The sequence below is a fragment of the Episyrphus balteatus genome, chromosome 2 (assembly GCF_945859705.1).
Source record: "Episyrphus balteatus chromosome 2, idEpiBalt1.1, whole genome shotgun sequence".
Lineage (NCBI taxonomy): Eukaryota > Metazoa > Arthropoda > Insecta > Diptera > Syrphidae > Episyrphus > Episyrphus balteatus.
In genome coordinates this window covers 82,816,046-82,842,927 of record NC_079135.1, presented here as the reverse complement: position 1 = coordinate 82,842,927, position 26,882 = coordinate 82,816,046, and the positions used below count along the sequence as shown (strand labels likewise).

Below are 26,882 nucleotides of genomic sequence, written 5' to 3'. Positions count from 1 at the left end.
AACACTTACCCAAAACTCCTAAATACGCTTCACCGTTAACAGTTCCAGCTTCATTCGAACGGACACACGTATACAATCCAGCATCCGATTCGCGGATATTTGATATCAGCAAGTCCCCAGACTCCAGGATCTGCACCCGACTCGACACTTCCACTAGTTGTGTTTCTATATAGTATTTTTATACGCCATGTCACGGAGTGAAGGGTTTTTCGTATGAGAGTTGTTTTGATTTTTGGGGTTTTTTGTTTTTGGTGTTTGTGTTGCGGGTATAGTTTTTTTTTTATAAACGTGTTTGTGTGAATGTGTGTAGTTTTGTGTAGAAGAGTGCCATAAGTGCGATTTTGTGTAAAGTTGAAGTGGTGGTAGAATTTTTGTTCAAACACAATTTTTCGAACAAACAGCCAAGAGAGCAAAAAACATAAAGAAAACATAAAAGTTTGTTAGTACAAAGTTAAAACAAAATCACCGTTAGCAACTCTTGTGATATACCAAGAGAGTTAATTAAGGGATAAAAAGAAAACAAATAAAAAATGCAAACGAAAAAAAAAAACAAAAATCTAAAAAAAAAACTCCACATAGTGCTCTCAGACAGATGCACTTGGGTTTGGGGTTTGGGACTTTTTTTTCCCCCAGAATTATGTTTTATTTTTTTAGAGCAATCACTTACCGTTGTACACCCATGTGATATTTGGATTTGGAGCACCAACAGCCCGGCACGAAATAGTTGCATCCTTGCCATCCAATGCGGTCACATTTAGTGGTGGTTGTTCCATAATCGGAGTCGAGGCTGTGAAGATAGAAAAAGGAAGGCTTTTCATGAAAAAAAATAGTGCTTTGGAAATATCGCGCGAATTCTGAATCAGTATGTTTGTAATATGACTATGTGTGTGGAAATTGGTGTCGAAATGGTGGATGTGGATGGTTGGTTCAAAAAAAAAAAATAAAAAAAATATATAACATGCAATGGTGATGCGGTTTAGTGCGCTTTCAAAAAAAAAAAACTCTATTTTATATCTGTATTTTTTTTTTCAACTCTACAGTGATGATATTTAGCACGCCAATTTGCGTTTATATATAAATTTTTTCCCTATAAATAAGTTAGAGTAAAAATAAAGGCGAGAAAAAAAAACACGAAACTCTGGCACAAAATATTTAAAAAAAAAGAAAAAAAAAATCCTGACTGCACTGATATACTGCATTTGCAGAGCTATTAAAGGACAAAACAAATGCACAGAACCTACACAATATGGTAAAATAAATATATATACAAAAAAAAAAAATACAAGAGAAAGATGAATAAAGTTGATAGTAATTGGACGTCGAAAAAGTAGTTGCAAATGGAAACCGGAAACGACGTAATTGGCATGGATTTGTCTGAACTTTATTTTATTTTTAATTAAATTTATTTATTTTATTTTAACGTAAAGGTTGGGAATGGGAAAGGAACAAAACATTTTCCGACAAACTTATTTTGGAGAAAAACAGGATAAGTTTAACAATTTTTTACAACGCTAATTGGTTAATTTTTATATCATTGAAAAAGGTATCAGCAGTTTATAGCCTTGCAATAGCTTGTTGTGCTCTTCATTAAATAAAATAAAATAAAATAAAAAAAAATCATTTATACGGGGCGTTATGGAATAAAAAAAAAAAAAAAAAACAACACTTGGAAATATTCTGATTAAAAAGATAGGTAAATAGTTGTGAGGATGGGTAAAATGAACATTTGTTGCAGAGAAAACAGAATTTATGTTTTGTTTAATAAATTAATTAAAATCAGATTTTGTGGTGAATTGATTGAAAAAAAAAACGTTTGTATTGTTTACTCTGCTTGTAAATAATATTATAAACTTGAAATGAAAATGTTTCGAAAACTTACATATAATTCAAATGGAGTTATAGATTTATCTTTGTTTTGGGTTACTTGTTATACAAGTCAGTTTAAAGTTATGGCGATTATTAGGTTATAATAGTTTTAATTGATCGCTTGAATTGTAAATGTTGTTAGGGAACTTTTTATTTAAAATATTTATATTACTTCTTATTATTAAAAAAAATTTAATGAGGTGTAATTTTTCTGTCAAAAAACACGATATTTAAGAGCATCTTTTGATTTTGGTCAATTAACGAAAAATAATAACATCTTTTAAATGTTTTGTTTAAAATCGGGAATTATAGCCACATACAAATACATATATCATAAAGATTAATTATAAAAAACCTATTACTTATAGGTAATAGGTAAAAACAATGTTTACCAAGAAAATAAAATGTATAACTTGGTCAAAAGAACAAAAGGTAAAATAACAACTTAGAGTTCCTTAAAAAAAATTAAATTAAATCTTGCCATGAAATCCAAACGAACATAAGATTTTTTTTGCATAGAGAATATGCACCAAACATGTTGAATTCAACTTAAGATTTCTCAGAGAGGAAAAGTGATATTAAAAAGATTTAAACAGATTTTGAAAGAAGAAGTTTAGTTCTTGTAGAAACCGCCACAAATGTATAACAAATTATCACGCAAAAGGACATAACCTCAAAAACTGTTAAAAAAGACTATTTTTGATTTTCTAACGGTAATATCTCAAAAACGTGATGTGATAGAATTTTTCTGACTTCGGATTCGAGTTCAGCATACGAAGACCATTAAAAAAGTATACTCTGACTTCTATGAAAAAAAAAAAAACTTTTTGATTAGTAAAAAGAATAGGGCAAAAAAAATGAACGGACTTAAATTTGAATATCTGAAGATTTAAAAATGATATCAGTTTAATTGAAACGCAGTTAAAACGAGACATATTTCTTCTAAAAATAGAGCCATTATTAATATTAAATATTAAATTTTTACCGTTATTATTAACAGAGTTATGAGCCAAAACATGAGGGAGAGTACGTAAATGTACGCTTTTTTCATAAAAAATTAAGCTCGCAAAAACGAATAGCTCGATAAAAGATTTAAAAAAAGGTTTTTTCTTATTACAGTAGTCCCTCGATAATGTGAACTAATTAAAACAAGGCGTTTTCAGATTTTAGAGGAATTCACATTACTGAAACTTTTTCCAATTGTCATTTAACTGATTAAAACATTCTTTTTTTAAAGCATTTATTGAATTCAGAAAATCAGTAAAATACAAGTCATACGGAGTAGGTACACTCCATTTCAAAAACTGAAAATAATCATAAGAATCTTTAAAATCAATTCTTCATAAAAAAACGTAAAAAATAAATAATATAAGAAGATGTAAAATGTTAGCACAAAAATCTCCAGTCTGCAGCTGCATTCAATATCTTAAGAAATGTCAAGACAAATAACAGTTATCCACTTTTCAGACCTATACAAAGATTGCGTGCACGAACGAGAAAAACATGCAAGCTTTTGCAAAACAGATTCACATTATAGAGTCTAAAAATTTTCAAAGTTCACATTACAGAGATGACAATGAAAATTTTTGGCGATTCACATTTTAGAGAAATTCGCATTATCGGTAATTCACATTATCGGTAATTCACATTATCGAGGGACTACTGTATTTAGACCCCAATGAACATTTATGCATCAAAAAATCTGAAGTGCAAGACACTTCGAGTAGTGTCGTGTTCAAACGACCCGTGTTACATAATTTAATTTCTTAAAAAAAACAAAGCATTTTGAACAAAAATTTCATTGGAGGTGGAACATTTTAGTTCTATGCATTTTTTAAAATCAATTGTCGTGAAAACTTTATTTCCGGGACTCTGATAAATATTGTAGTTTTACCAAAATATTTCTGCCTTTTTTTAGTATTTTTTATCAGAATACTATCTAGAATGTAAGCTATTATATACAAAAAAAAAAATCATGTGTGCAATTCACACGTGGTAGAAGTGAAACCTTAAAAAATCATTAAAAAAAAAATAATTAAACCATTAAAAAGCTTACAAAATTTTCCTAAAAAATAAAGCCATACTATAAAATGTTTACAATGCGCAAAAAGTATAATTTATTGAAAACGATCATTTTCATCAAAAAAAGCGAAGAAAAACAAGTAATTTTATCTTCTCACGCTATTAAATGCATTTTTTCCCTGACAACCTATAATAAATATTATACCATCTGAAAGCTTATTGTAAGAGCTCAAATATATCGATCAGGTCTATGAGACATCTACAAAAAGAGCTAGAATTTTTTTAACTCGATCAATTTCCATAAAAAAAAAAACGAAAAAACACGTATTTTTATCTTCTCACGCTATTAAATCCATTTTTTTCCCTATCAACCTATACAAATTTTTATACTATCTGAAAGCTTATTGTCTTAGCTCAAAATATATAGGTATATCGATCAGATGTATGAGACATCTACATAAAGAGCTAGAATTTTTTAAATTCGATGACATTTCATCCAAAAAGCAAAAAAAACATTTATTTTTATGTTCTCATGCTATTAAATCAATTTTTTTGTTTGACAACCTATAAAAAATTTTATACCATGTTTCACCTTGTTTAAAGTCAACCATGTCGAATTTCCAGACTGAGATTACGGTACTTCCTACACTGGTAGCTGGTCATCGCCAACAGATCTCCATAGGTGTTTTGAGGTATTTTTAAATTTTTTTAAATTTAAGATTGTGTAACTTGTAGAGCACGTAACGTTATGTGTGATATATCAAATAAAAGGTTATGTTATCAGTATGCGTATTAAAGTTAAATCAAATTTGTATGTGCACTAGATCAAAAGATAAAACTTGTGTAGAAAAACAACATCTTTGTACCGTTATCTCAGAATTTTGAATATGAAATTTTGTACAATTATAATTTATTTAATTACCTATCTACAGTACAAATTTCATTCATCTATCTATTAAAACAAAAAAGTTATAACAAGTTAAAGTCGTGTCGCGTTTTCGTTTCATCTTGTTTCAAATCACTACGATACTAAAGAAGTTTTCACTTCAAAAAAAAAAAAAAGAATATAAAAAAAATCATTTTTGGACTAGTTAATTTTGAAAAGCATACAACGGATTTTTAATAGCAGTTGGTTTTTGAACAACAAAATAAAGTGATATTTAATTTATTTAGGGCCTTCTACTTTGATATATCAATATCCTTGCATCATTCAAATTTATTTCTAGACCCCTAGAGTCGATTTGAAGTGACCAACACCATTTTGGGGGAACATTCGTCTAGTAGGTGTAGGCGGTAAATTGAAGAATACACTTTTTTGTATAAATGATACACATACCGAACATTTGAGTATACATTTTTAACAATAAAACATATGTAGATAAGTTTCTAATAATTGGGACCTCGAAATTTCCAACCTTCATAATTAAAAAAAAATTATTTAACTGAATACCTATATTTTTAATAATTAATTTCAAGTGTCTTAATACACTTTAAATAATTTTGTTTAATTTTGATTTGTTTGAATCAGTTCTGTCGTTTACGAGAAAGTCAGAAATTATATAAAAAAAAAAAACGGCTCTGAGGACGATGCCGTTTATAACTCTAAAAAAAAATGTTTTTCAGAAACAGATAGTTAAACCATATTGAAAAAGAAAAACAACTATTTTTTAATCTAAATCATTCTATCCGAATTGGGGAAATTTGGAAAAGGTTACTCAAAAAGTCTAACTTGTAATATGGAAGGTATCCGCTCTAAACGAGAAGATGGTGTAGCAAAACTTTGCCGGCGTTGTGTCATATTTTTTTTTTTTTTTTTCAAAACAATATTTTAATTCAAGAATTGATATTTTGCTTTAATAAAAACTTAAGCTAATTTGAGACAAACGTAAATTTTCAATAACTTTATCAGAATTGAATTGAAAAATTTTTGCTAAAGATAAAAATAAAAAAGTAGTAGATTTTTTAACTATTTATAACTTTTATTTACTTTTCGATAAAAGGTCTACTTTTGTCAGAAATCTTTAAAACACTGTTTTTTTTGACGATTTTAGTGTTCCTTTTTTGTGAAAATGGTTGGAATTTCATTATACGAAGAAAAAATACAATTGATTGTAGTTTGTCAAAAATAAAGCCATTTAACAAAAAATGCCACCTTAAAACATTACCTCCAAAGTTTTTCGACTTAAATCTATCTAGGAAGTTTATCAATTTGTCAATCGAAAATTTTCATCAATGTCAAACTGCATCATTATTTTCAAATACCTACATAAAATATATGTGCAAGGATCACAACCGCAATAAAAAGTTCACAAAACCTAATTTGTAAGTTGGTAAATTGCATTTATCTCCTCCACTTGTTATATTGAGTCACAATATGAATTTCATTTTGGCCTATTTGCCTAACATTTAGTCTAAACTCTTTAACAGCAATGCGGTGAGGATGAAGACGACGACGATGACGGAGACGTTAAGAAGAATTGTCATGCCACATAAACGGAATCGTCATGGGAAAATGCGTCGATGGCGGGTGGTGTGGTGATGGTGATGGCATAACTCTTAAGAATGGCAAGTGAATACATTTTAATGAGAAAGGCATTCGCATTGCAATGTTGCAAGTTGAACAATTTGAATTTGAATGTCTGGGAATATTTTATCAAGCAAGTAGACTATTTTTTAAAGATTATTATCTTTATGGTAAAAGTTATTTGAAAACAAAATGCAACAACCTAGTTTGTTGCTCTTGATGTTGATGTGTATTTCTGTATTTTTTTATTTTTTCATCAGTGTCAGATTCAAAGACAATTCGGTCTCCAGAGGTATTATTATTTAGGTCTTTAGATTATAAAAAAAAAACTCACATGATGAATTCTAATAAGTCGTTGACTCTTTTTTAATGAAAAAGCTGATTTCCCCAACGATAAGGATAATTTTTGATTCTTGGGCCTATACGCAAAGTTTTAATTCAGCGAATTAAGTTGACGCTCTAATTGGCTTCTAAAAAAAAAAGCTTTTTTTTTACAAGCAAAAACAAAAAAAATATAAAGGCCACCCTTATGTACATAATGTTAAAGTCGCTTGAAAAAAGAAAGCGTTCCGTTAAGTTCTTAAATTAAATTCATAGGCTAATATCTAAAAATATGGACAAAAGTGTTTTCCCGAAATGTTTCAACAAACGAAATTTCAAAATTCCTCCAAAATCTAATAAAAATTCATTGAAAAGTCGAATTTGGTGCACAAAATAATTTTCTTTTAACTGTTTCAAAATACCACCACTCGCTCACTGATGGTAATTTCAAAACAAATTTTGCATCAGTCAAACTACATTATCATCATATTTACTCATATATGTCAATACAATGAAACGAATAAAGTCGTATTTTAACCAATTTCAACGGTAATCTGTATATTGAGCCAAATTGTTCAACAAAATTGCGGGAGAGATGGTAAAGTGATTCAGAAAGAGTATAGAGGTTGTAGGTAGGTATTCACACGGAATATACACATCATTGAAGCAATGAATGAAGCCTTTTAATCTTCACACTCAATCATCCAGTTGCAGTTGGCAAAATAATATTTTTCTCGTCCTGTGAAAAATCCAATTTACTTGACGTATAATGCGGTCGAAATGGAAAACATATGCATTCTCACTTCACAATCTGATGATCCATTCTCCTCTTTCTCTCTTCTATCTACCTTTTTTTGTTTTTTTTTTTATTTCATTCCGAGAACTACTATAAATATATTTCGACAAAAATGTTTCATTTCGTTCGGTGCTGTCAAGTAGCCAGAACCTATAACAACTATAGCATGAGTTGTTCCATTATAAGGCCGTATTTAACGGGTAGGTGATTTTAATGAGAATTTTTGGGGAACAGTACCCTATTAAAAGAATGGAAATAAAAACAGCAAAAATTACCAAAAATTGTATTCTTTAAAAAAGTTCCACTCAAGAAGGCAAAACTGGAGAAATCTAGTAAATGCAATATTCACCAGTAAGCAACTTGTTTGCAACTTAATTGCAATTTATTGGCAACTAATTTGCAATTTATTTGTAACTAATTTGCAATTTATTGGCAACTAATTTGCAATTTACTGGCAACTCGTTTGCAGCTATTTTCCAATTTATTTTCAATTAATTTGCAATTTGTTTGCAACTAATTTGCAAATTTATTCGCAACTGATTTGCTTGAAACTGAAACTTAAAACGTATTTGCTGTAATACTGTAATTTAAAACTTATTTGCGCTAAATTTTTAACTTTCAAACAAAATCTTTGAGATTTCAAACATGACATTGATATCAATAAAATGAAATAAAGTTTCCTTTTGATTTGTTTCAAAATTCTAATGGATTAATTTAACATCACCCCTTGTGTACTTATTTGTTGATTTACATTCTACGGCCTTGATTTTTTGGAAATGTGATTTAACTTCATTGACCTCAATTACATGAAATTGCATGACCAGGTAATTTACTGCCCTGGCACAGTATTCCTTGAGGGTATAATTATTATGAGGCACAGTGGCTGAAATAGCACGCATTTATTGTGGCAAACTGGGCAACACAATGTTGTTGTGTTGAAAAGTCAGGATCGAAACTGGACACGTATGTATATATGGTGTTGTTGTTTCTTTTCCATTGAAAGGGTTGTATGGTAAATTTGCAAACTTAAATCGATGGATTGAGTTCTATTACAAATTATGGTTAAGTTGGTTTGATTTGATTGGATACAAAACTAATATGTCCAAAGGGGTCGATTTAGACCATATACACATTGAAATTAATTCCATTCCAGAGTTATTAGCTGGGTATTAACATGTAATATAGGAAATGAAAAAAAAGGAACAAATAAATAGAGCCCAGTGGCAAATATAAAGTAATTACTTAGGTAAACGATGTTAGGTTTAGTTGGAAATTACAGTCAAACAGTGTTTTTAGGTAAAACTGACAGATTAAAATTCAAAATTACCAGTGATAGGTATTTAGGACATATGAACAGATTTATAGATAGAGTTTATCATTTAGGTGAGCTAAGATTAAAATTAAAGACAAATACTTATTTTTCTACATCTTATTTAACGCCAAAAATTAACCAATTTTTATAAACCATAAAATCACACTACAAAATTACACCGACACACAAAAAATAAAAAGTGTCATGTACCAGGAACCAGACCTTTTTTGAAGTTATACTTCTTATGGGACGGTGGGTGTGAAAATTTGTTTTTTGACAAGAATGTCAAAGGGATTATGACGCGATCGCCATCTCGGAGACAATTAGGCAGCAGGGCTGTCGTTTCACCTTTAGAGTTGGTAGTACTTTAGTATTTAAAAATGCAGTACGGCAAAAAAAAACACGGGAAAAGAAAACAACATAGAATAAAACTAATTTTGTATTGATATAAAGGCCATCAATCGTAGATAAAACTTAATTTTTTTTTCTCAAAAATTTAGCCCCGGAAATTGGTATGAAGATTCTTAATTTCCAATTCATCTTTTGGCAGCCATTTTGGATTCAAGTTTTTATTATTTATTAATCTCGGCTTGATTTGGTCTTAAAAAAAGGCAACAAATTTAGGAAATAAGATTTCCTTTATTTTATATTTGGTCCGTTTTATTGATATTGTTAGTTGTTAGTATTAAGATAAGAGTTCAAAAAATGTGAAACAAATTAATAAATACATTTTTTTAATTCCGAATACCGATTTTTATTTTATTTTCTTTTTCTAAATGTGCCCATGATTATGAAAGTGGACTAAGTCACTTTTTGCATTGTTTAAAGAAAAACTTACATAATTATTTTCTTATAACGTTTTAATTATATTTGTTTTCTGAAATCACTAGAGGAGCAATAAAGAAGTATATTTACTGCAATTTCGCTTTCAAATAAACTTTACCCCTTAAATAATAATTACTTTAAGGCTAGATTTGAGGCCATTTTTAGGAGTGACTTAGTCCACTTTCATAATTAAGGGCACAAATAGAAAATTTAATTTTCTATATTTACTATCCACAGTTTTACCTATGACAAAAATTTGTTAATAGTAACTTCTTTTCTAAAAACATAGGTAATATTATATCATTTCGTATCTCAAAAGTTGAAATGTAGGTAACTATAAAAAAAAATTGCATTACCTACTTTTAAAATTATAAGCTATTTTAAATGTTTTCCCAAAACCATTAATCAATGTTTATTGTGATTAAATCAAAATAATGTGCAAATACAGAAAAAATGTGCATAGTTTTTTAATTTCAAAATATTAAAAAGTGCATATTCATACGAGAACAAAACCAAAAAACAAATAAAAACAAAAATTATTTGTATGTATTGGTGCATTATGAAGATTTATGAATTTAACTATCTTAATATTATCACCCGTACCAAAGCGAAAATCCTTGCGTCTACCAGTTTGTCCAGAATGCGATGCTCTAACACGAATTATACGCGGTTGAGCTAAGCGTTTTACGCGTTTCAAAAATTCTTTATAATAGTTAGTAGGAGTCACATTTTTTTTCATAAGTATATTATTATTTTTTTGATTTGTGTTAGTTTCAGCATAAGCATTTAGAGTATTCATATGTATAGCATTATCACCAACGACAAGAGCATCCTTATCAGATGAACGAGCTTCTATAAAATGGGATGAGTTAAGTACAATTTTTTTTTTTTTTTATTTTTTTAATGATTTTTATTTTGTTGAAGAGCGGTTAGCAGGAGAAAGACAATTATGAAACATAAATATAAATACATATATGAAATCAGAGTCAGTACTGGAGGTTTTATCAAATGCTTATAAGTGACCCTAAAATAATATTCACACTATTTTAAATTAAATTAACCATTTTTCAAATTAAATTTTTTCCTTTGGAACATAAATTTACCCTTTTGCAAATCAAATTCACCTGATTTTGAATCAAGTTCTTAATGTAAAATAAGAAAGTTATTTTAATATTTAATTTTGAAAAGGTGAATTTGATTTGCAAAAGGGTGAATTTGATTTGCAAAAAAATGAATTTAATTTTCAAAATGTAGAATTCGATTCACATAAGGATTTACTTTATAATGAAACACCTCTACCAAAAAATTCTATTGTCCAATTTTTGCAAACGATATAACCTCCAGAACTGAACTTTTAATAATAAAAAAATATAGAATTTGAACTCACTTTTAACTCGCAACCAAGTGTATGAGGATTTTTCGCCAGCTTCATTCGATGCCAAACATTGAAACATGGATGAATCATCAATTGTCAATTTTTTGATTACCAATGAATTATCTTCCTTCAGTGTGTATCTTTTGATAAATTTTTAAAAGAACGGTTAAAAAAAAATCAAAAATCAAATTTACTATTTTGAGACTAACCTAACATCAGCAGTATCGATAGGTTCAGCATTCCGATACCAAACAACAGCTGGCGAAGGATCACCAACAACATCGCACGGCAACGTTACAACAGCTCCATATTCCCCATAAGTCTCCGATCGCATTGGAGTAAAAAATGTCGGTGGTTCTTGAACTTCAACTTTAGCAGTCGATGTCACGGTCGGAAATCCACCAGATCGCAGTCGAACTTGGCAAGTATACTCTCCCGAATGCGTCAGATTAGCCGAAAGCAAAGCTAAAGTTCTATTCCATGGATCATTTAAAGTATGTGGCACTCCAGAGTTCTCGATCAAAATGCCATCCTTCAACCACAATGTTTCGATCTCGTGCAATGGCCTCGCATTAGCTATGCACTGTAACTCAGCCACTTGTTCGCCTCGCTTCAATTTCATATCCTCCGGATGGATGATTATTTCGGGAGCAACTTCAGTGTATGGATCGCCACTGACATTCAAATGAATGAAGGCACTGTTCTCTTCTTTGCCCAGTTGGGTGTTGATGGCGCGGGCTCGGTACGCCTTGCGATCGCTTTCGTCTGAACTGAGGATTATTAGTTGGTTGGGCTTGGTGAAGGCATATTTGATGTCGTAATTAAGTGGTCCTTCTTCGGTTTGCCACATTACAGACGGCGTTGGCACTGATTCAATTGGTGGCAGATCAAAAACAGCCGGATGGCCAGAGTGCACTCCAAGACGTCCCTCTTGTTGATCCTCAAAGATGCCCATGTCTGGAAGAATTACAAAACAAAATAAGTCAAACAAAATTTAACAGAGGAGTCGTTTGTCTTATAGAAAGACAAAAGAAGCATCAAGTATAAAAATAATATTTTAGTAAATTAAAAGATCGATAGCATGTATAACTTGGTTTGCGGATTCAATTGGATGCAATTAATTCCGCGATATGTGCATAAAGCATAGAGTAGAGTTTACGTCTTGCAACGTTTTATGTTTTTTTTTTTCTTTCATTTTTGGGTCATGAGAAAGCTATTGTGAAATAAGAAAAAAACAAAAGATGCATCTTTTTATGTATGCAAATGGGGTCAATTAAAGAGAAACAAAATGAACTGAAGTGTTTCTACAAGAATGCGATGCGCATGTTTAATTGTTTTTAAGTGAAGAATGCATACGAAGATCATTTTTTTTTTTATATGTCCAGGTCAACCATGCTTTGTAGAGTTAATGGTAGTTTTATTTTTCGTTGCAATTGTTGTTTATTATCTTCAATAGGAAAGATTTTAAGAACGTTTATTTTGTTTAGAAGATTTTGACAAGTTGACATAGAAGTCGATTATTTTCTTAAAATCGAACTTAAAAATCAACTTGAAAATGTATGAATAACGGTTTTTAGCTATAAATGACAGTTATAATTGCAGCACTCAAAATTGTTGCTGCAAATTTGAGCAACTCTGAAAATCATCAAAGGTGCATTTTTAGGAAACAAAAAATATCAAAGTTGTTAAAATCGTTATATTTTTTTAAATTAAACTGCAAAAAAAAAAAAATAAAAAGAAAGTTGGAATATAATTTTAAATTAGTTATTTATCACTAGAGTAAAGTCGGGTATTGTGGTATACCTTGTTTCTTTTTGGAATATATTTCGGAAAATATTGAATCAAACTAATCGAAAATTTGTGAAGATGTGCAGTTTTGCAGTGGTTTTTCGTTTCAGAAAAAAAGTTTTATATTAAAATGGGCAATGAACTCGAAAATGCCACATTTGAAAAGTGGAGGGTAATGTGGTACACATACGTCTTCTAATGTGGTATACTCTTTTCCAATACAATATTATATATTTTATGAGTGTCTTCATTTTTGAAATAACCAAAAGAAAGATGTTTTTATTTGTTTTTATTAAGAATGAAAGAAAAAACAGCGGAAGATTAAAAATAACTCGTGTTTTGTTGAATTTAAGATAAAATATTAATGTCATTGTTGGCATAATCTAAAGGAGTTTACGAAGAAAAAAATAACAAAAATAATAAAAAATTATGAAAATTATTTTTATTTTAAGTGGAGCGATTGAATATAATTCAATTTATAAGTTCAAGTGAAACGCTTTATAAATTTTTGGAGTTGAGGTCACTTGAACTTATAAATTGAATTAAAGGAGTTTATTATACCGCATTAGAGTATTGTAAGTATACCACATTAGCGAAAACTGTGAAATTGTACAAAGCATTAAAAAAATATATTAAAAGTTAGATTTGAACCAAAATCATATCGAAATCACGTGAATCGATAGCAAACTGTTCTACTTGAAAAATACATTTTTGTAAATATTTCTTTTTAAACGCTTGGGAATGCATTTTGTAAGGCTCCTAAAACAAGTCCACGTAACCGTTTATAAGGATTTATCAATTTTTGGAAAGGTCTAGAATATTTTAGTGTTTTTGATTATGCATTTTTCGTTAAACAAATGTTGTCATTACCAACCTATACCACATTACCAGAACTTACTCTACCTATAGGTACCCGAATTTTCAAAGTCAGCAACCAGTTAAATAAAAATGTTTTGAAAAAAAAAATTATGTTTTAGTTTGATTCATATAAGGTAAATAAATGTTTTTGTAAAAATAAGGTAAGAACAAAATATAATTTACAAAAACCTCTAAAAATAAAGTTTAAAATAAATTCGTATCTTCCGTTTAGCAGAAGCAGAATTTCTGTACTCAGGAAAAATAGGGACTTAAAAGACTTGCCCAAACCGAATTCAAACTTCGAACATATTTGAATCAAAGTTGAAACATATTTTATAGCTAAATTAAAATGTTAATTTTGAGAAATTTGTTAAGAAGTAATTTTCCAGAGCTAGGCCAGTGTATTTTACCACTGTCTTAGCTCTATCTATTCAAGGGAAGCAAGTTCAATTCCCTCTTTATGCATATACATTTATTTTTCCAAAAACGAGTGACTACACCGAAAAATAAAAACCAATATCAATTTAACATTTTTTAAATATCAAATTAACATTTTTTAAATATCAGCCAAAAATGCTCTATAAAACGTGTTTTATGATATTTAAAATGTTAAAACAATATCTAGCCTTTTTGATGAACCATTAAAAAGTTATAAAATTCAAAACTCAAAAACACAATCTTTCCCATGTAAATCATATGGGAAATAGAAATTTGCGATGCGGCGCACAGTGGGGCACCTTGTATGGGAGACCGGAAAAAACTCAATTAAGACTAAACTACTGAACCAATTTTCATGAAATTTGCAGGAAAGGTAGCTCATAGCAAGACAAACCTACATCAATGACCACCTATTGCCACGTCCACTCAGAAAAAAATTATATTAAAAAATCTGAAATCAAGTTTTTGCAGCTGTAAGTGACTTACTTTCAATCACTTTTTTACTAGAAAAATCAAATTCTTTTGAGTTTATTTGAACATTTTATTAATAAATACCGTTTAAATTTTACATAAATCAAAAAAAAAATCAAAAATTTTCAAAAAAGGAAAAATATCCAAAAACGGTAGGTATGACATTTTTTTCAAAGTTTAACTTTTTTGTAAACTTTTTTTTCCTTGGTTAGTTCTAAAATTTAAACGGCTACCAAGCCTAAACTTTTTATTCAATAAGCGGAACATTCCATCAAATCATTCTATCTTTTTTTGGAGACAAGTGGAACTAAAGATAAGAGAGGCTTCAAATAACCATTTTTACTGTATTCCGATTCCGATAGTTATAAATAAAGTCAAAAAAAGTGGCTTCGTGAAAAAAAAAATTTGTTTTAATAGGTAAATGTGCAATGCAGGTTTCATTGATCCCAACAGCTACTAAATTGGGAAAAACTTTAAAATTGTGGGTTTAAAATTTTTTTTTTGCAATCTTATCAAACATTTTGGGTTGTTTCGCAAAACGGACTTCACATTCAGATTCAGCATACCAAGATATATTTAGAAAGATTTGTCTGGCGAAAATAGCTGCTTATTTTTGTTTGCCTTATTTTTTTTTTTTTTGCTTTTTTGAATGACTTTTTCAGATTGAAATTGCTATAAAAACCGAATACGGGCGTCTTCGGGTGAGATTTTTTTTGAAAACTATTGCTGAGATTTAACACTATCCAACGAAACCTATCCGCCAACAGAGGCAAACAGAGGAAGTAGTTAAAACCTTATGTGAACATAAAAAGTCACTAAAATGGAATATTTTTTGTCAAAAAAATCGTATTCAATTCTTTTTCGCTAAACTAATGTACCATATTGTTTGTCAATTTATTTTAAGCCTATTTACAAAAAAAGTTGGTTCAAACCTTTAAATTATACGGTAAATAGATAATTTTGAAACTACTTGTATTTTTATCAGTTTTCACTATTTTTCAACTTTAAGCGATAATCTCCAGGCCCACAATTTTTTTTTTGAAAAACAGTTTTCATTTTCTGATTCTTCAACTAATTTACTGTTAGAAACACGTGCAGTATCAAAATAAATCGCACTTCCGAAAGTTGGGTTTTTTCCGCCTTTTCCCCACTGTGTGGCGGTACTTAATGTTAATATTAAGGGCTGAAACTTGTAGGGTTTTTTTTTCGTCATTTCGAACAATATTTTCGGTAATGCTTTAAACAAAAAAATTTTTTTTTTGAATCAGTCTAATGTACAGGATATGAATTAACTTACAACGCACGATTCAATAAATTAATAGTTATAATTTATTTCCCTTCAATTCAATTTTTAAAATTATATTTTGTAGATATTTTCCTAAAATCTTAAATTAATTCAGAGCAAAATTTACTAAGGTACCCCTGTTTTATTGGTAACTCAGTACTTGGCGCAGTAAAATTTTGCACGGAAAACAACAATAAATGATTGCTAAGGATAAACAAAAGTTTTTAATTTGTTGGTTTACAGAGAAAATTTTGTTTCTAAACTTATACATTTTTGACTCTTCAACAGTAAAGAATTTTTAATAATAAATAAAAGTAGTCGTTTGTTGTTGTTTACAGCATTAAATATTTCTTCAGTAAAATACTGAGTATGTACCAATAAAATACGGCTAGTAATTAATAACAAGTCAGTACTTACTATAGGTTGGCGACGATTTTGTAAAGCTGCTTGACAGTTTAAACTAACGTCTGCGGCATCTACTTTGCGAAGTAGGTTCTTTGATTCCGACCCAAAGATTGTTTGAATATTGGAATTTTGTGCTTAATCTTTACCATAGCATCATTCCATAAAAAAATCCATAGTTCAATATGGTATTCAGAGTACATTAATGTCTGCCCATTTTTTTTTTTACACTAGTTAATTAAATGGCAGCAATTTTAGAAATGCATTCTCTTTAAAAAGTTTTGAACGCAGATTTAACTATTGAATTTCTGTGTTAATTATAGCAAAGAAAGGAATAAATATGCACGTTGAATAAATTAACTAATATAACGGTACTTTGAAGACTTTTTTAGTGTAAATCCATTTAATTCGACAATATACAAATAAAAAAAAAAATTGAAACAGCATTGAAATAATTTCTGTGTTTTAAAATTGTAGGAGCCGTTTTTGGAGAAATTAATTTATAAGGTCTTATTTCATCCTTATTAAGTCTAAAAAAAATTTGAAAATTTGTTATGACTTTTTACAGAAATTTATTAATCAATGCCAAAAAAAGGTTCCAGGAACATTCAGTGTCGGTTTTTGAAAAATTGACTTACAAAAAAAAAAAATACAGCCATGAATTATAGCTATCTTTTTCAATTCATTGCAATCGATTGTTTTTAAAATAATTGATTGCAAAATTCCTTCGGAATTGTCTTAACACAATAATTTCGTTAACAGCGACAACCGATTCTTTCTATTATTTAAGAAAAAACAAAAATCTAGGTTTATTCTAATTGCGTGAACAAAGTTTAACGAAAATCATTTCAGCTGTTTTTGAAAAAATTGCTAAAACATAACATTACACAAAAGAGCTCCGTGATCACGACCCAATTAACCATTTGTAGTGGAAGACAAATAATTTAATATTCTTAGGACCATATAACAATTACTTTATCCTTTTAAATAAATATTAGGTATTAATAAAACAAATCCTTCATTTGTTCAATAAAAACTCAAAGACTCAAAGAACGACTTATATGTTCCTATACTCATATCGAATTGAAATTGATTTGAAAACATATGTAGGTTTAGATAAAAAAAAAAAAAAAAACAAGAATCTATTTCAATCCAACTGCATATATACTAGGTGTAGCCAACAAAAGAATTCCAATAATGAAGATTTTCTAAAGGCTTTCAATTCAATTTGGTATTTACTCACATGCAACAACGACATCAATTTTTTCACTAAATATGGATCCAGCATCGTTCTTGGCAATGCATTGATAGCTTCCTGCATCCTCTCGTCTGGTATTGTGTATTCGATAGTATTGACTCGATGAATAGTCTCCAACTGGTAGACCGTCCTTTAACCAACGATACATTGGCTGTGGATATCCTGCAATGAATGGACAAAGAAAATTCATTAAATTGGCTGGAATTTTTTTTTGTAGGTATATTTTTTTTAGCTTTTCTTCTTTTTATGTGTTACTATATTAATCTTTGTAAAAAGTAATCAAATATTATGTGTAGAATAGGTATGGAAAGGAATGTAAAAAGATTGTGCATTTATAGAGTTTCTAGAAAAGTTTAGGGTTATTATTATTCACAGATATTTACAGATTATATTTATTTTTAAATTTTCATATGACATTATTGATTGAACGAATTTTTATTTTAATTCATTGATGAAGTTTGAAAAAAAAGACCTTTCTATTTTTATTTTGAACATACTATATTATTGGGCCAAATTTTTGTCTTGAGTTAAATTTCGAAAAAAATAAAGAAAAAATGTTTTGAAAATGCATAATATGTTTATTTTTATATTCTTCAAACCGTTAGTTAGACAAGCAAAATCAAACAAAATGTATTTCTTCCTAAAAGACATAATTGTAAAATGCAGTCTGTCACACCATAAAATTACTGGACCAAAAGTCCAAAATCGAGTTTGGGTACTGTAGTTTCAGTATTTTACTCAATAGCTCTTTTATATTACAATCGTTTTTAGTTCTCTTTATAGGTATTTTTTAAACCAGGTTTTGCGAGCTCCGTGAAGCCAGAACTGCGACTTCAAAATTTTTAGAACCAAACTTGTAAAATTCGTTTGTCCACCCAAAATTCAAAAATATTTTAGAGCAAATTCTTTTCTTTTTTTTTTATAGGAAGTTTGAAAAATAAAAAATATATATTCAAAAAACAAATTTTGTTTCAAAAACCAAATTTTGTTTTTTGAATATCTTTTAAACGTAGTGTGGATAATTTTTGGAAAACGATAATAGGGTGTTCTTTTCGAAGAGACACTAAAATCTGTAATTGGTCCCAAAAAGCCAATGATTCGCGTAAAACGTGAAAGAACTTATCTATAAATGTATAATTTGTCATCATAACCATAAATAATATGAATCATTGGCTTTTTGGGACCAATTGCAGATTTTAGTGTCTCTTTGAAAAAAAAATACCCTTTCACCAAAATTTTTTTTATGAAAACTCTTTATTCTTGCTATCTATCCCAAAATTCAATGTTTTTACCAAATTTCATTAGGGTGACCCATCTTTTTTGTTTTCACTCAAAAAAACACCCTTTTAACAATGATATTTTTATAGACACTTAAGATTCTTGTTTCTTATCTTACAAGTAACATAATTGCTAAATTTCAATAGGGTACCACTAACATTACTCTAGTATTACACACTTTTTCAAATATACCTATATTTTCTTGACTTCTAAAAACAAAACACCCTTTCACATAAAAAAATGTACAGACTTATATTATTCGTAATTCCCATGGGAAAGAGAACATATTTAATGAATTTCGTAAGGGTACAATTTATAACATTGATCTTATCGGACTTATCGCGGATTTTTCCCTATTTTCCAAAAAAAAAACACCCTTTAACCTAAAATATTTGTATAGACTGTTCGGGTTCTTGGTTTCTGTTATAAATGAAACATTTTTACCAATTTTCATTGGTGTAACAATTTTTTCCTAGTTTTTGTGGTACTAATTCCGAATTTCATCATTTCTTAAAAAAAAAACACCCTTTCACTCAAGATAATTTTGTACACTTTATAGATTCTTAATTCTTATACCAACCAAAACATTTACACCAAGTCTTAAAAATTAATAAAATTTAAATCAGCTGTTATGATACTTTCCTCACACACAATTTAACCCATCCAAAAAACACCCTTTCACCAAAAATAATTTTAAGAACTTTATGAATCCTTTGTCCCTGCTTTATTTAAAACCTTCATCCCGAATTTTATCAGTGTAGCATGTTTTTCACATGGGTTTCGGTTATATTTTACTTGTTGAAGTCAAAAAACAAGCACCCTTGTTTTTAATCGGCAATAACTTTTCATAGAGCAATCGTATTGACTTTATTTTTATGTCATTAGATTTAGCATCAAAAAATACCTTAAAAACATGTGTCATATGATGATATTCGACAAACAATTTTGTTCAGTATATTTTTGACCTTCACCCCCTCCCTCTTGTCCGCGAAAAAACACCCTTCCACCCAACTTTTTTGTATACACTTTTTTTTTGTACTTGGTTCTTATCCCAAAAGCAAACATTTTGCCAAGTTTCATGCGTGTAACAATTTTTTTTTTTTAATTCTTGATTTTATGTACTATTTTACCTGTAGGTACTAAATAAAATATATTTGAATATGGTTTCATGCATAGGTATGCAAAACACTTTTTTGGAATTTCTCATTAAGGAAAGTATTATGGTTTTTATAAAAAGCCTCAAAAAGTTTTGTATTCTTTTTTTAGGAATATATTTATGCAATATCACTTCCATAATCAATATTTTTTCATTCTCATTTAATTTTTTTTTTTTTTTGCATACTTTTACTCAGTAGAATACAATTATACCTTATACATTTTCAGTATCAGTATGGAAAATACATAATATATTGTCTATATAAGAATTTTTTTTCTTTAATTAAATCAGGAAATATTATGCAATGAATAAAAAACAAATATTGTTGTCATAAAAAAAAAACAAATCCAAATAAAAAATGGATCGTTGTTTTAAGACAAAAAAAATCCAACTATGAAAAGAAAATAATAAAAAAACACGTAGCTACTTATGCATTTATAACAAGTAAGTTATTGTTTTAAAAAACTAACGGTTTTATTTATTGGAAATACAGATAGAAATAAATATATTTTTATATTTACTATGTACCATCTTTATGGTTGTTTGTATTTAAAATAATCTTAAAAAAAATTATATTATCATTCATCGAATAATCCTTTTGAAAAAAAGTCGATATCATTGACAATATCAACAATATCAGTTCTTGAACAATAAAAAAATGTCTTCAACTACTTCTACTGTATATAGTAGAGTTACTAAAGCAAATTATTAGGGAACCCGGCCGATCAGCTCTGATTTTGGCTCTGATTAATTTTCTCAAAGACTGTGGTAAATAGGAACTTTAAATTTTTGCTATTTAACTTTCAACAGTAAGGGTTATTAAATGAATAATAATTGAAAAATAATTTTATGTTTAAATGTTGAACTTAAAAAAAAAATAAGTTACCTACAGTTTTTTTCAAAACTTTTATTAAAAAAAGTTCTTCGAAAATGAAATACTTTTTAATTTTTTTCATAAACCGTAATACATATTGACATTTCCTTTTATAATTTGAAATCATAATAAATGCGGCCAAAAAAATTTGAAAATAAATACATTTTATATTACGACCAAGTTTAAAAAACGACATGTTAAAATTTTTTCAATAATTTTTTTTTTCAAAAATCTGAGTTCAATTACCATTCTTTCAAAAGCCGTTCATTAAATTAACTTAATTTTAATTTTACATATAAAAAATGTATATTTGAATATTGTAGGTGTTGCCGTTGTTTTTTTTGTGTTTGAAGTCAATTAATAAGAAAATTGCATCTATCGCTTGAACTATGGAAGATTGTCCCTCACTCCCATATATTTTTTTTCCTTGAATTTCCTAGACAATTTTTTGGCATCAATTAATTTATGAAATTTAAGAAAAATTTTTGAAAAAAATTTGTTTTTGTTCACAAAAATCTTCAATTAAATTTAAAAAATCAAAGCGGCAACACCGGCAATTTTTAATCTATAGACTTTAAAGTATTTTTAATTACCGACGTTTGAAAAAAAAATATCATCAAAATCTAAGCTGTTCGGCCGGGTTCCCTAATATTGCGAATTTTTTATCTTTAGTTACTCCACTAATAACGATTAATCTAAAACATTTTTTAAATCATCAACTTGATATTCTTAGCAGGAAAAAAAACTCTTTGAACTTGAATCGGATATCAATAAATGTTACCTTCGAGTGTTGTTAAATTCAACGAATTCGTACGTTTCTACTCTTTTCAAGGGTGGGTATAAACTTTGAAATGATTTTTATACAATGTTTCATAATGATACTTATGAATCCATTCGAATCCTTTGGGTGGTTTAGTTCCACACAAGTAAATTTCTTCGAATTTTATGATCACAAGGATATCATTTTTATCGGGCGATTGTGCACCTACATACCTGTAGTTTCTCTAGGGCAAGCAGAACTTAAAAAGTCTCCAAAGACATAAAATCATATTAAATTGCATTTTTTCATCTTTTGCATGAGTAGATGCAGTTGAATAAATCTTGGTATCGATGTAATGGTTTTATTTGAAAGCCAAAATCAAAATATCACAACGCGTTTAAGAAAGATGAAGTAATAAAGCAAAGTTTAATTTTGCCGTGGCAGTTCATTTAAATTTCGTGTGGTATAGCTTAAATCCTGATTCAAAGAAGCATATTTTTTAAAAGTTTTATACCTACGAAATTCCACCACAATAAATACAAGTCCTGCGACGTCCTTTTTACAAATTATTATTTAAAAATAAAAAATCTTTTATAAAAAACAGCATCAAAAATTCAAAAGAAGTCCATTAATCTGGCCAATCAAAAAAAAAAAAAAATGAAACAAGAAAATATAAAACAACATTTACCTACCTAAAGGATGCAGGAAATTAGGTTCCTTCCAACAAACACAAACAAACAAAAAAAAAAAAAAAATAATGATACCAGAAAATGTAGGTAGTGAAACAGGAAGTAGATATTTATTATTAATAGGGTCATTAAATAAGGTGGAAGGACCTTGTGTGCATTTTGCAAAGTCGAAATGAATGAGACCGAGGTGACATGCGGTCATTCTTGTAGTCCTTATTTTTTTTCAACAGCGCTACTCCTCCTGCCAACTGTTACGTCAAAAATATATATATACTGTCTGGCATTGGCACACCTCAGTCATAAAAGATAAAAGATCTCTCTCAGGTGATATCTTGTGTTGGAAGAAGTTCAAAGAGTTTCTTTTTTTTTGTGTTTTTGTTTTTTTTGTATAAGTTTGCCTTTAGGGCAAATAAGTGGCCATAATAGGCTATGCTCTTGCAACTTGCAGTATAAAAGACTGAAAGACTTATTCATATAATATTTTTTTTTTGTGCAGGAAGCATCTTTTTTTTATAATAATAAATGCCTAATACCCAGAAATGAAGTATTCTATAGACACAAGGGTGTTTTTCGTCATTATGTTGAATAGAGTCTGACTAGCTGCGACTTTATAACCGGAGTTTGAATGAATGGTGTGTAAGTTTATACTGAACATGAAGCGCTCATAAATGTAACGAAAAGGATTCTTTTTTGTAAGCAGGATGGAGTTATACTCCATGACCTATAGCCTTTTGACTTGGCCATTGACAAGGACTAGGTACAGAGTTATGAGGTAAACCTGATTTTTTTTCTATAACGATGTTTTTTTTTTTTTTTAATGCGCAAATGGCGAGGAAGCTTTTCTTTTTTATCACTTAGTAAATTATTGTGTAACAGTAAAAAAGAAAGACATAATGATCATTTCACAAGGGAATCTTTGAAAAATTGACAAATTTAACATTTAAGTATAGCTTCACAACAAAATTAAAAATTGACAGTTTTGTTTTGTTGCTTTACCGGGAGTTTTATAGAGGGTTTATCTACCTGGAGCTCATTTATCAATTCTCTATCCACGTTTAAGAAATAATAAAAGCATCATTATTCATTTGAAGGCACTTAAAGAAAATGCTTTTGACCATCTAAATATTTGTCAGAATGTTGGTTTTTTTAGGTAAACACATATTTTTAGAGATTCTTACGAGGAAAGAAGAGTTGTATGAAAATTTTTTTTAAAGAAATGATTTAAAGCAATATCTTCGTGCATTTTTGAAAACATAAATTGAAGGAGAGTTTTAAATTCAATCTTAAAGGTATTAAACCCGCTTCTTACATGGTTTCAATCAATGTTGTAAAATATCAATTAAAAAAAAAAATGCATTTATTGCAAATAAAAAAAAAATGCATTGAAAATAAAAATGAAAGCGGGTCTAAATTCTGGCTTCAAAATTCTGTTTCTCAAAATTCTGCTTTTTAAATTCTTCTTTTCAAAATTCTGAAATTATATTTTTGAACAAAAAAAATTCTGCTAATTGTGGTTTTTTTTGTTCATAGCATTTGCGCTTACATCTAATTAATAAATTAATGTAATTCAACTTTACTACTTTCCTAACAGTTTATTGTGTAACTGTCGCACACTGGTAAAAAAGGACTTTTTAGGTGGACATTACTCATAAACTGCATTAAAATTGTAAATTATCTTCTTCAAGTGCTGAGAATAAGTTTACTAGCTCTAGATGACTATTTTCTGCAGATTATCAGCTAGTTTCTACATTTTGGTTTTACTGGAAACAAAATTGAAACAGGTGTTTGAAAATTATCTTATTGATTTTATTTATTTTTGAAGTCATAGCCAAAAAAAAATTGTTGCTTTCAGTAAACTCATTTACTTAGCATCTGCTTCAGCCGAAGTGATTTCGAATAGTTTTCGAAAAAATTAACAAAATTGATCGAAAAATCGATTTCAATCCGATTTCAGTGTCCACTTAATTTTAATTGATTTCTGACACTATTGTGCACACAATCCAACTCCAACTGGATTTCAATTTTTATCATTATTCATAAAATGCTATTCATGAATATGCTTAAAATCGATGTCAAAGATAAAAAAGTGAGAATCGATAATTTTTTACCGACTTCCAAAAGTTTGATACATCATTGAAAAGGAATATACCTTTATTAAATAGAAAAAAAAAGCCTAAAATTGGTTCAAAATTGACGAATATATAGTTTTTTCAATGTCAAAGTCAAGTCAAAATCGTTGTTTTTGAACACATTTTGAATGCTTGAAAAGAATAGTGATTTGAGAAAAATTAAGTTATATACACTGAGGGAAGAAAAGAACTTAAAATCAACGAAAACCACGTTGATTCAACTATTTTTCATAATGATTTTGTGTTTAAGACGAATATTTTAAAATCAAAGTAGAACATCGTTAGTTTAAAGAGGTTTTCTGTTATAAGACATCCTTTAATCAAAGTTGTTTCAACTTTGAAAAAAAGCTTCTATTTAAATAAAAAAAAAGAAAAAATTGGCAGCAACTGGGATCACTGCTTTACCAACTTGCTATCTCACTGTTGGAAATAAGGGTGATAAAATGCAACTAAAGCTAAAGTCCGACAAAAATTAAAAAAAAATAACGTTGTTTCAATTCTAATTTAAAGATATTTCATATTAGTTTTTTCAACATTTAAACAACGTTGACCATACCTATTACATTTTATGTTGCGTTTTTTCCTTCAGTGTACCAAATTCAAAATGGGCTCATTGGCCGTTACTTGTTTCACTAAAATTTAGATCACACTCATGGGGAAACATAGCATAAAGGGAATCCGAATTTTTTTTTTATTAATTCTTTGGACTCAAATGGCTTATAATCCATTTATTACCTAATTTTCTTTATAAGTGCATTAAAGGAATGCAGTAAAAGTTCTCATTATAAAAAGCTTTTAAAATAATCTGTTCACTCACATTAGTTGTGGACATCAGAATCCTTTTCTTGAGCGGTTTGTTCCCCAGATTTCAATTAAATCATTCCGTAAAAATGAAATTTTCCCAGAAAATCTCCAATATAGTACGCTTATGGTTGTGTATGGCTACAAATATTACCGGTGTGTAATCTCTATGAATTACTCGTCCGGACAACGAAAACCGGAAGATGGGCACAGGTGGGCAAAAAAAATTGCAGAACTTCAAAAAATTGTTTAGACGCTTAATTCTATCAAATGGGTCTCCACTGTTTATTAGGCATTGTTTACAAAACAATCTTTGTGTTGCATATACACATATAGTGCTGACAACTCTTGACAATTTTCAAAAAAAAATTAACTCGGTTGAAAACAAACAGAGCTAAAACACGTTATCTTAAAAAATTATGCATAATGTACAAAGTCCTGGAATCATGTGTTGCCCTGAAACGACTGCTCTGTTTAACTAGAGAAATTGCCTCAAATGGAACAAATTGGGTGGTTTCATAGTTGTCAATCATTCCTTATAACTGTGTAAGGTCCAGTTTTTCTTTTAAATGACTTCAAATTCAACCAAACGTCCACCTAGATGGAGCATTTTTACCACTGTGTGTCGCAAATATGTTTTATAATGCATAGACTGACTTTCTTATAATTCACATAAGTATATTGAAAACCATTGAAAACTATTAGAAACTAAAAAGAAAGATACAAACATTTTTTTTTTCTAATCAATTTTTCGAACATTGACTTTATTTGATAAATTAATAAATTTTCTAATTATTTTCCGAAATTATTTAAGATTAAACACCTTTTCTTAATATTTTTAATTTATTGATATAACAAACTAACAATTAACGTACAAGAAATTGACAGTAAGTAATCAAATAAGCAGCAAGAAGATGATTTTACAAAATTCTGCAAAAAATAATATTTATTGCAACTGAAAATAATTCGTAATTTTTTTATTGCAACCGAAAACAATTTGCAAATACAAATATTTTGCATTAATATATGTATATTGCACACAAATTTTTATTTTCAATGCAAATATTTTTCGGGCGCAATTAACATTATTTTTTAATTTTAATTTTTATTTTAAATATTTAATGCAAATATTTTTTCAGTTGCAATAAAAATTATTATTTTAATACAATTTTTTTTTTAGTTGCAATGATTTTTTTAATTCGTAATGGATACTTAACAAATGCATTAAAAACATTTTTTTTTTTCAACTCTGGTGTCGAATCGGATAAAGTGAATTTTGATAGTTGACAGTCATATTGCATAATTTTGTTGTTGTTTTACGGGCTTTTGATCTTAAAAAAAAAGATCAATTTTAATGTCAACTATCAAATATCACCTTAGCCGATTCGGTCCCTGGTTTCAATACCCAAACACCAGCCTTGAACAAAAGTCAAGTTTTTGTTGACATGTCAACAAAAACTAAAAGCAGTAACATTTAATACCAAATTTATTTTAAACCCTCTATAAACCTCTAAAAAGCGCAAATTTTCAATACCAATTGGGCTTATTGTTGAAAACTCCTATCTGTATCGCACCCTGTTTTTGACTGTGTAGCATTTTTAAAATTCACATAATTTCTTGATACGAAATCAATGGCTTCCCTAAAGAGCAATTA

General features: G+C 28.7%; 1 protein-coding gene across 9 annotated transcripts in view; it reads right to left on the bottom strand.

Annotated features, from left to right (window-relative positions):
• The window catches only part of LOC129909842 (protein sidekick), a 148,179-nt gene that overhangs the window by 14,663 nt on the left and 106,634 nt on the right, over positions 1 to 26,882 (bottom strand). For 4 of the 9 annotated variants that reach the window (XM_055986949.1, XM_055986951.1, XM_055986950.1 and 1 more), the window contains exons 3-8: positions 17,527 to 17,703; positions 11,251 to 11,998; positions 11,054 to 11,181; positions 10,270 to 10,518; positions 668 to 787; positions 10 to 165 (exon numbers count right to left, since the gene is read on the bottom strand). In XM_055986949.1, the coding sequence (XP_055842924.1) occupies positions 10 to 165; positions 668 to 787; positions 10,270 to 10,518; positions 11,054 to 11,181; positions 11,251 to 11,998; positions 17,527 to 17,703 (1,578 nt within the window). The remainder of the gene's footprint in view (positions 1 to 9; positions 166 to 667; positions 788 to 10,269; positions 10,519 to 11,053; positions 11,182 to 11,250; positions 11,999 to 17,526; positions 17,704 to 26,882) is intronic. The other 5 variants (XM_055986954.1, XM_055986955.1, XM_055986956.1 and 2 more) reach the window with 3 other exon arrangements.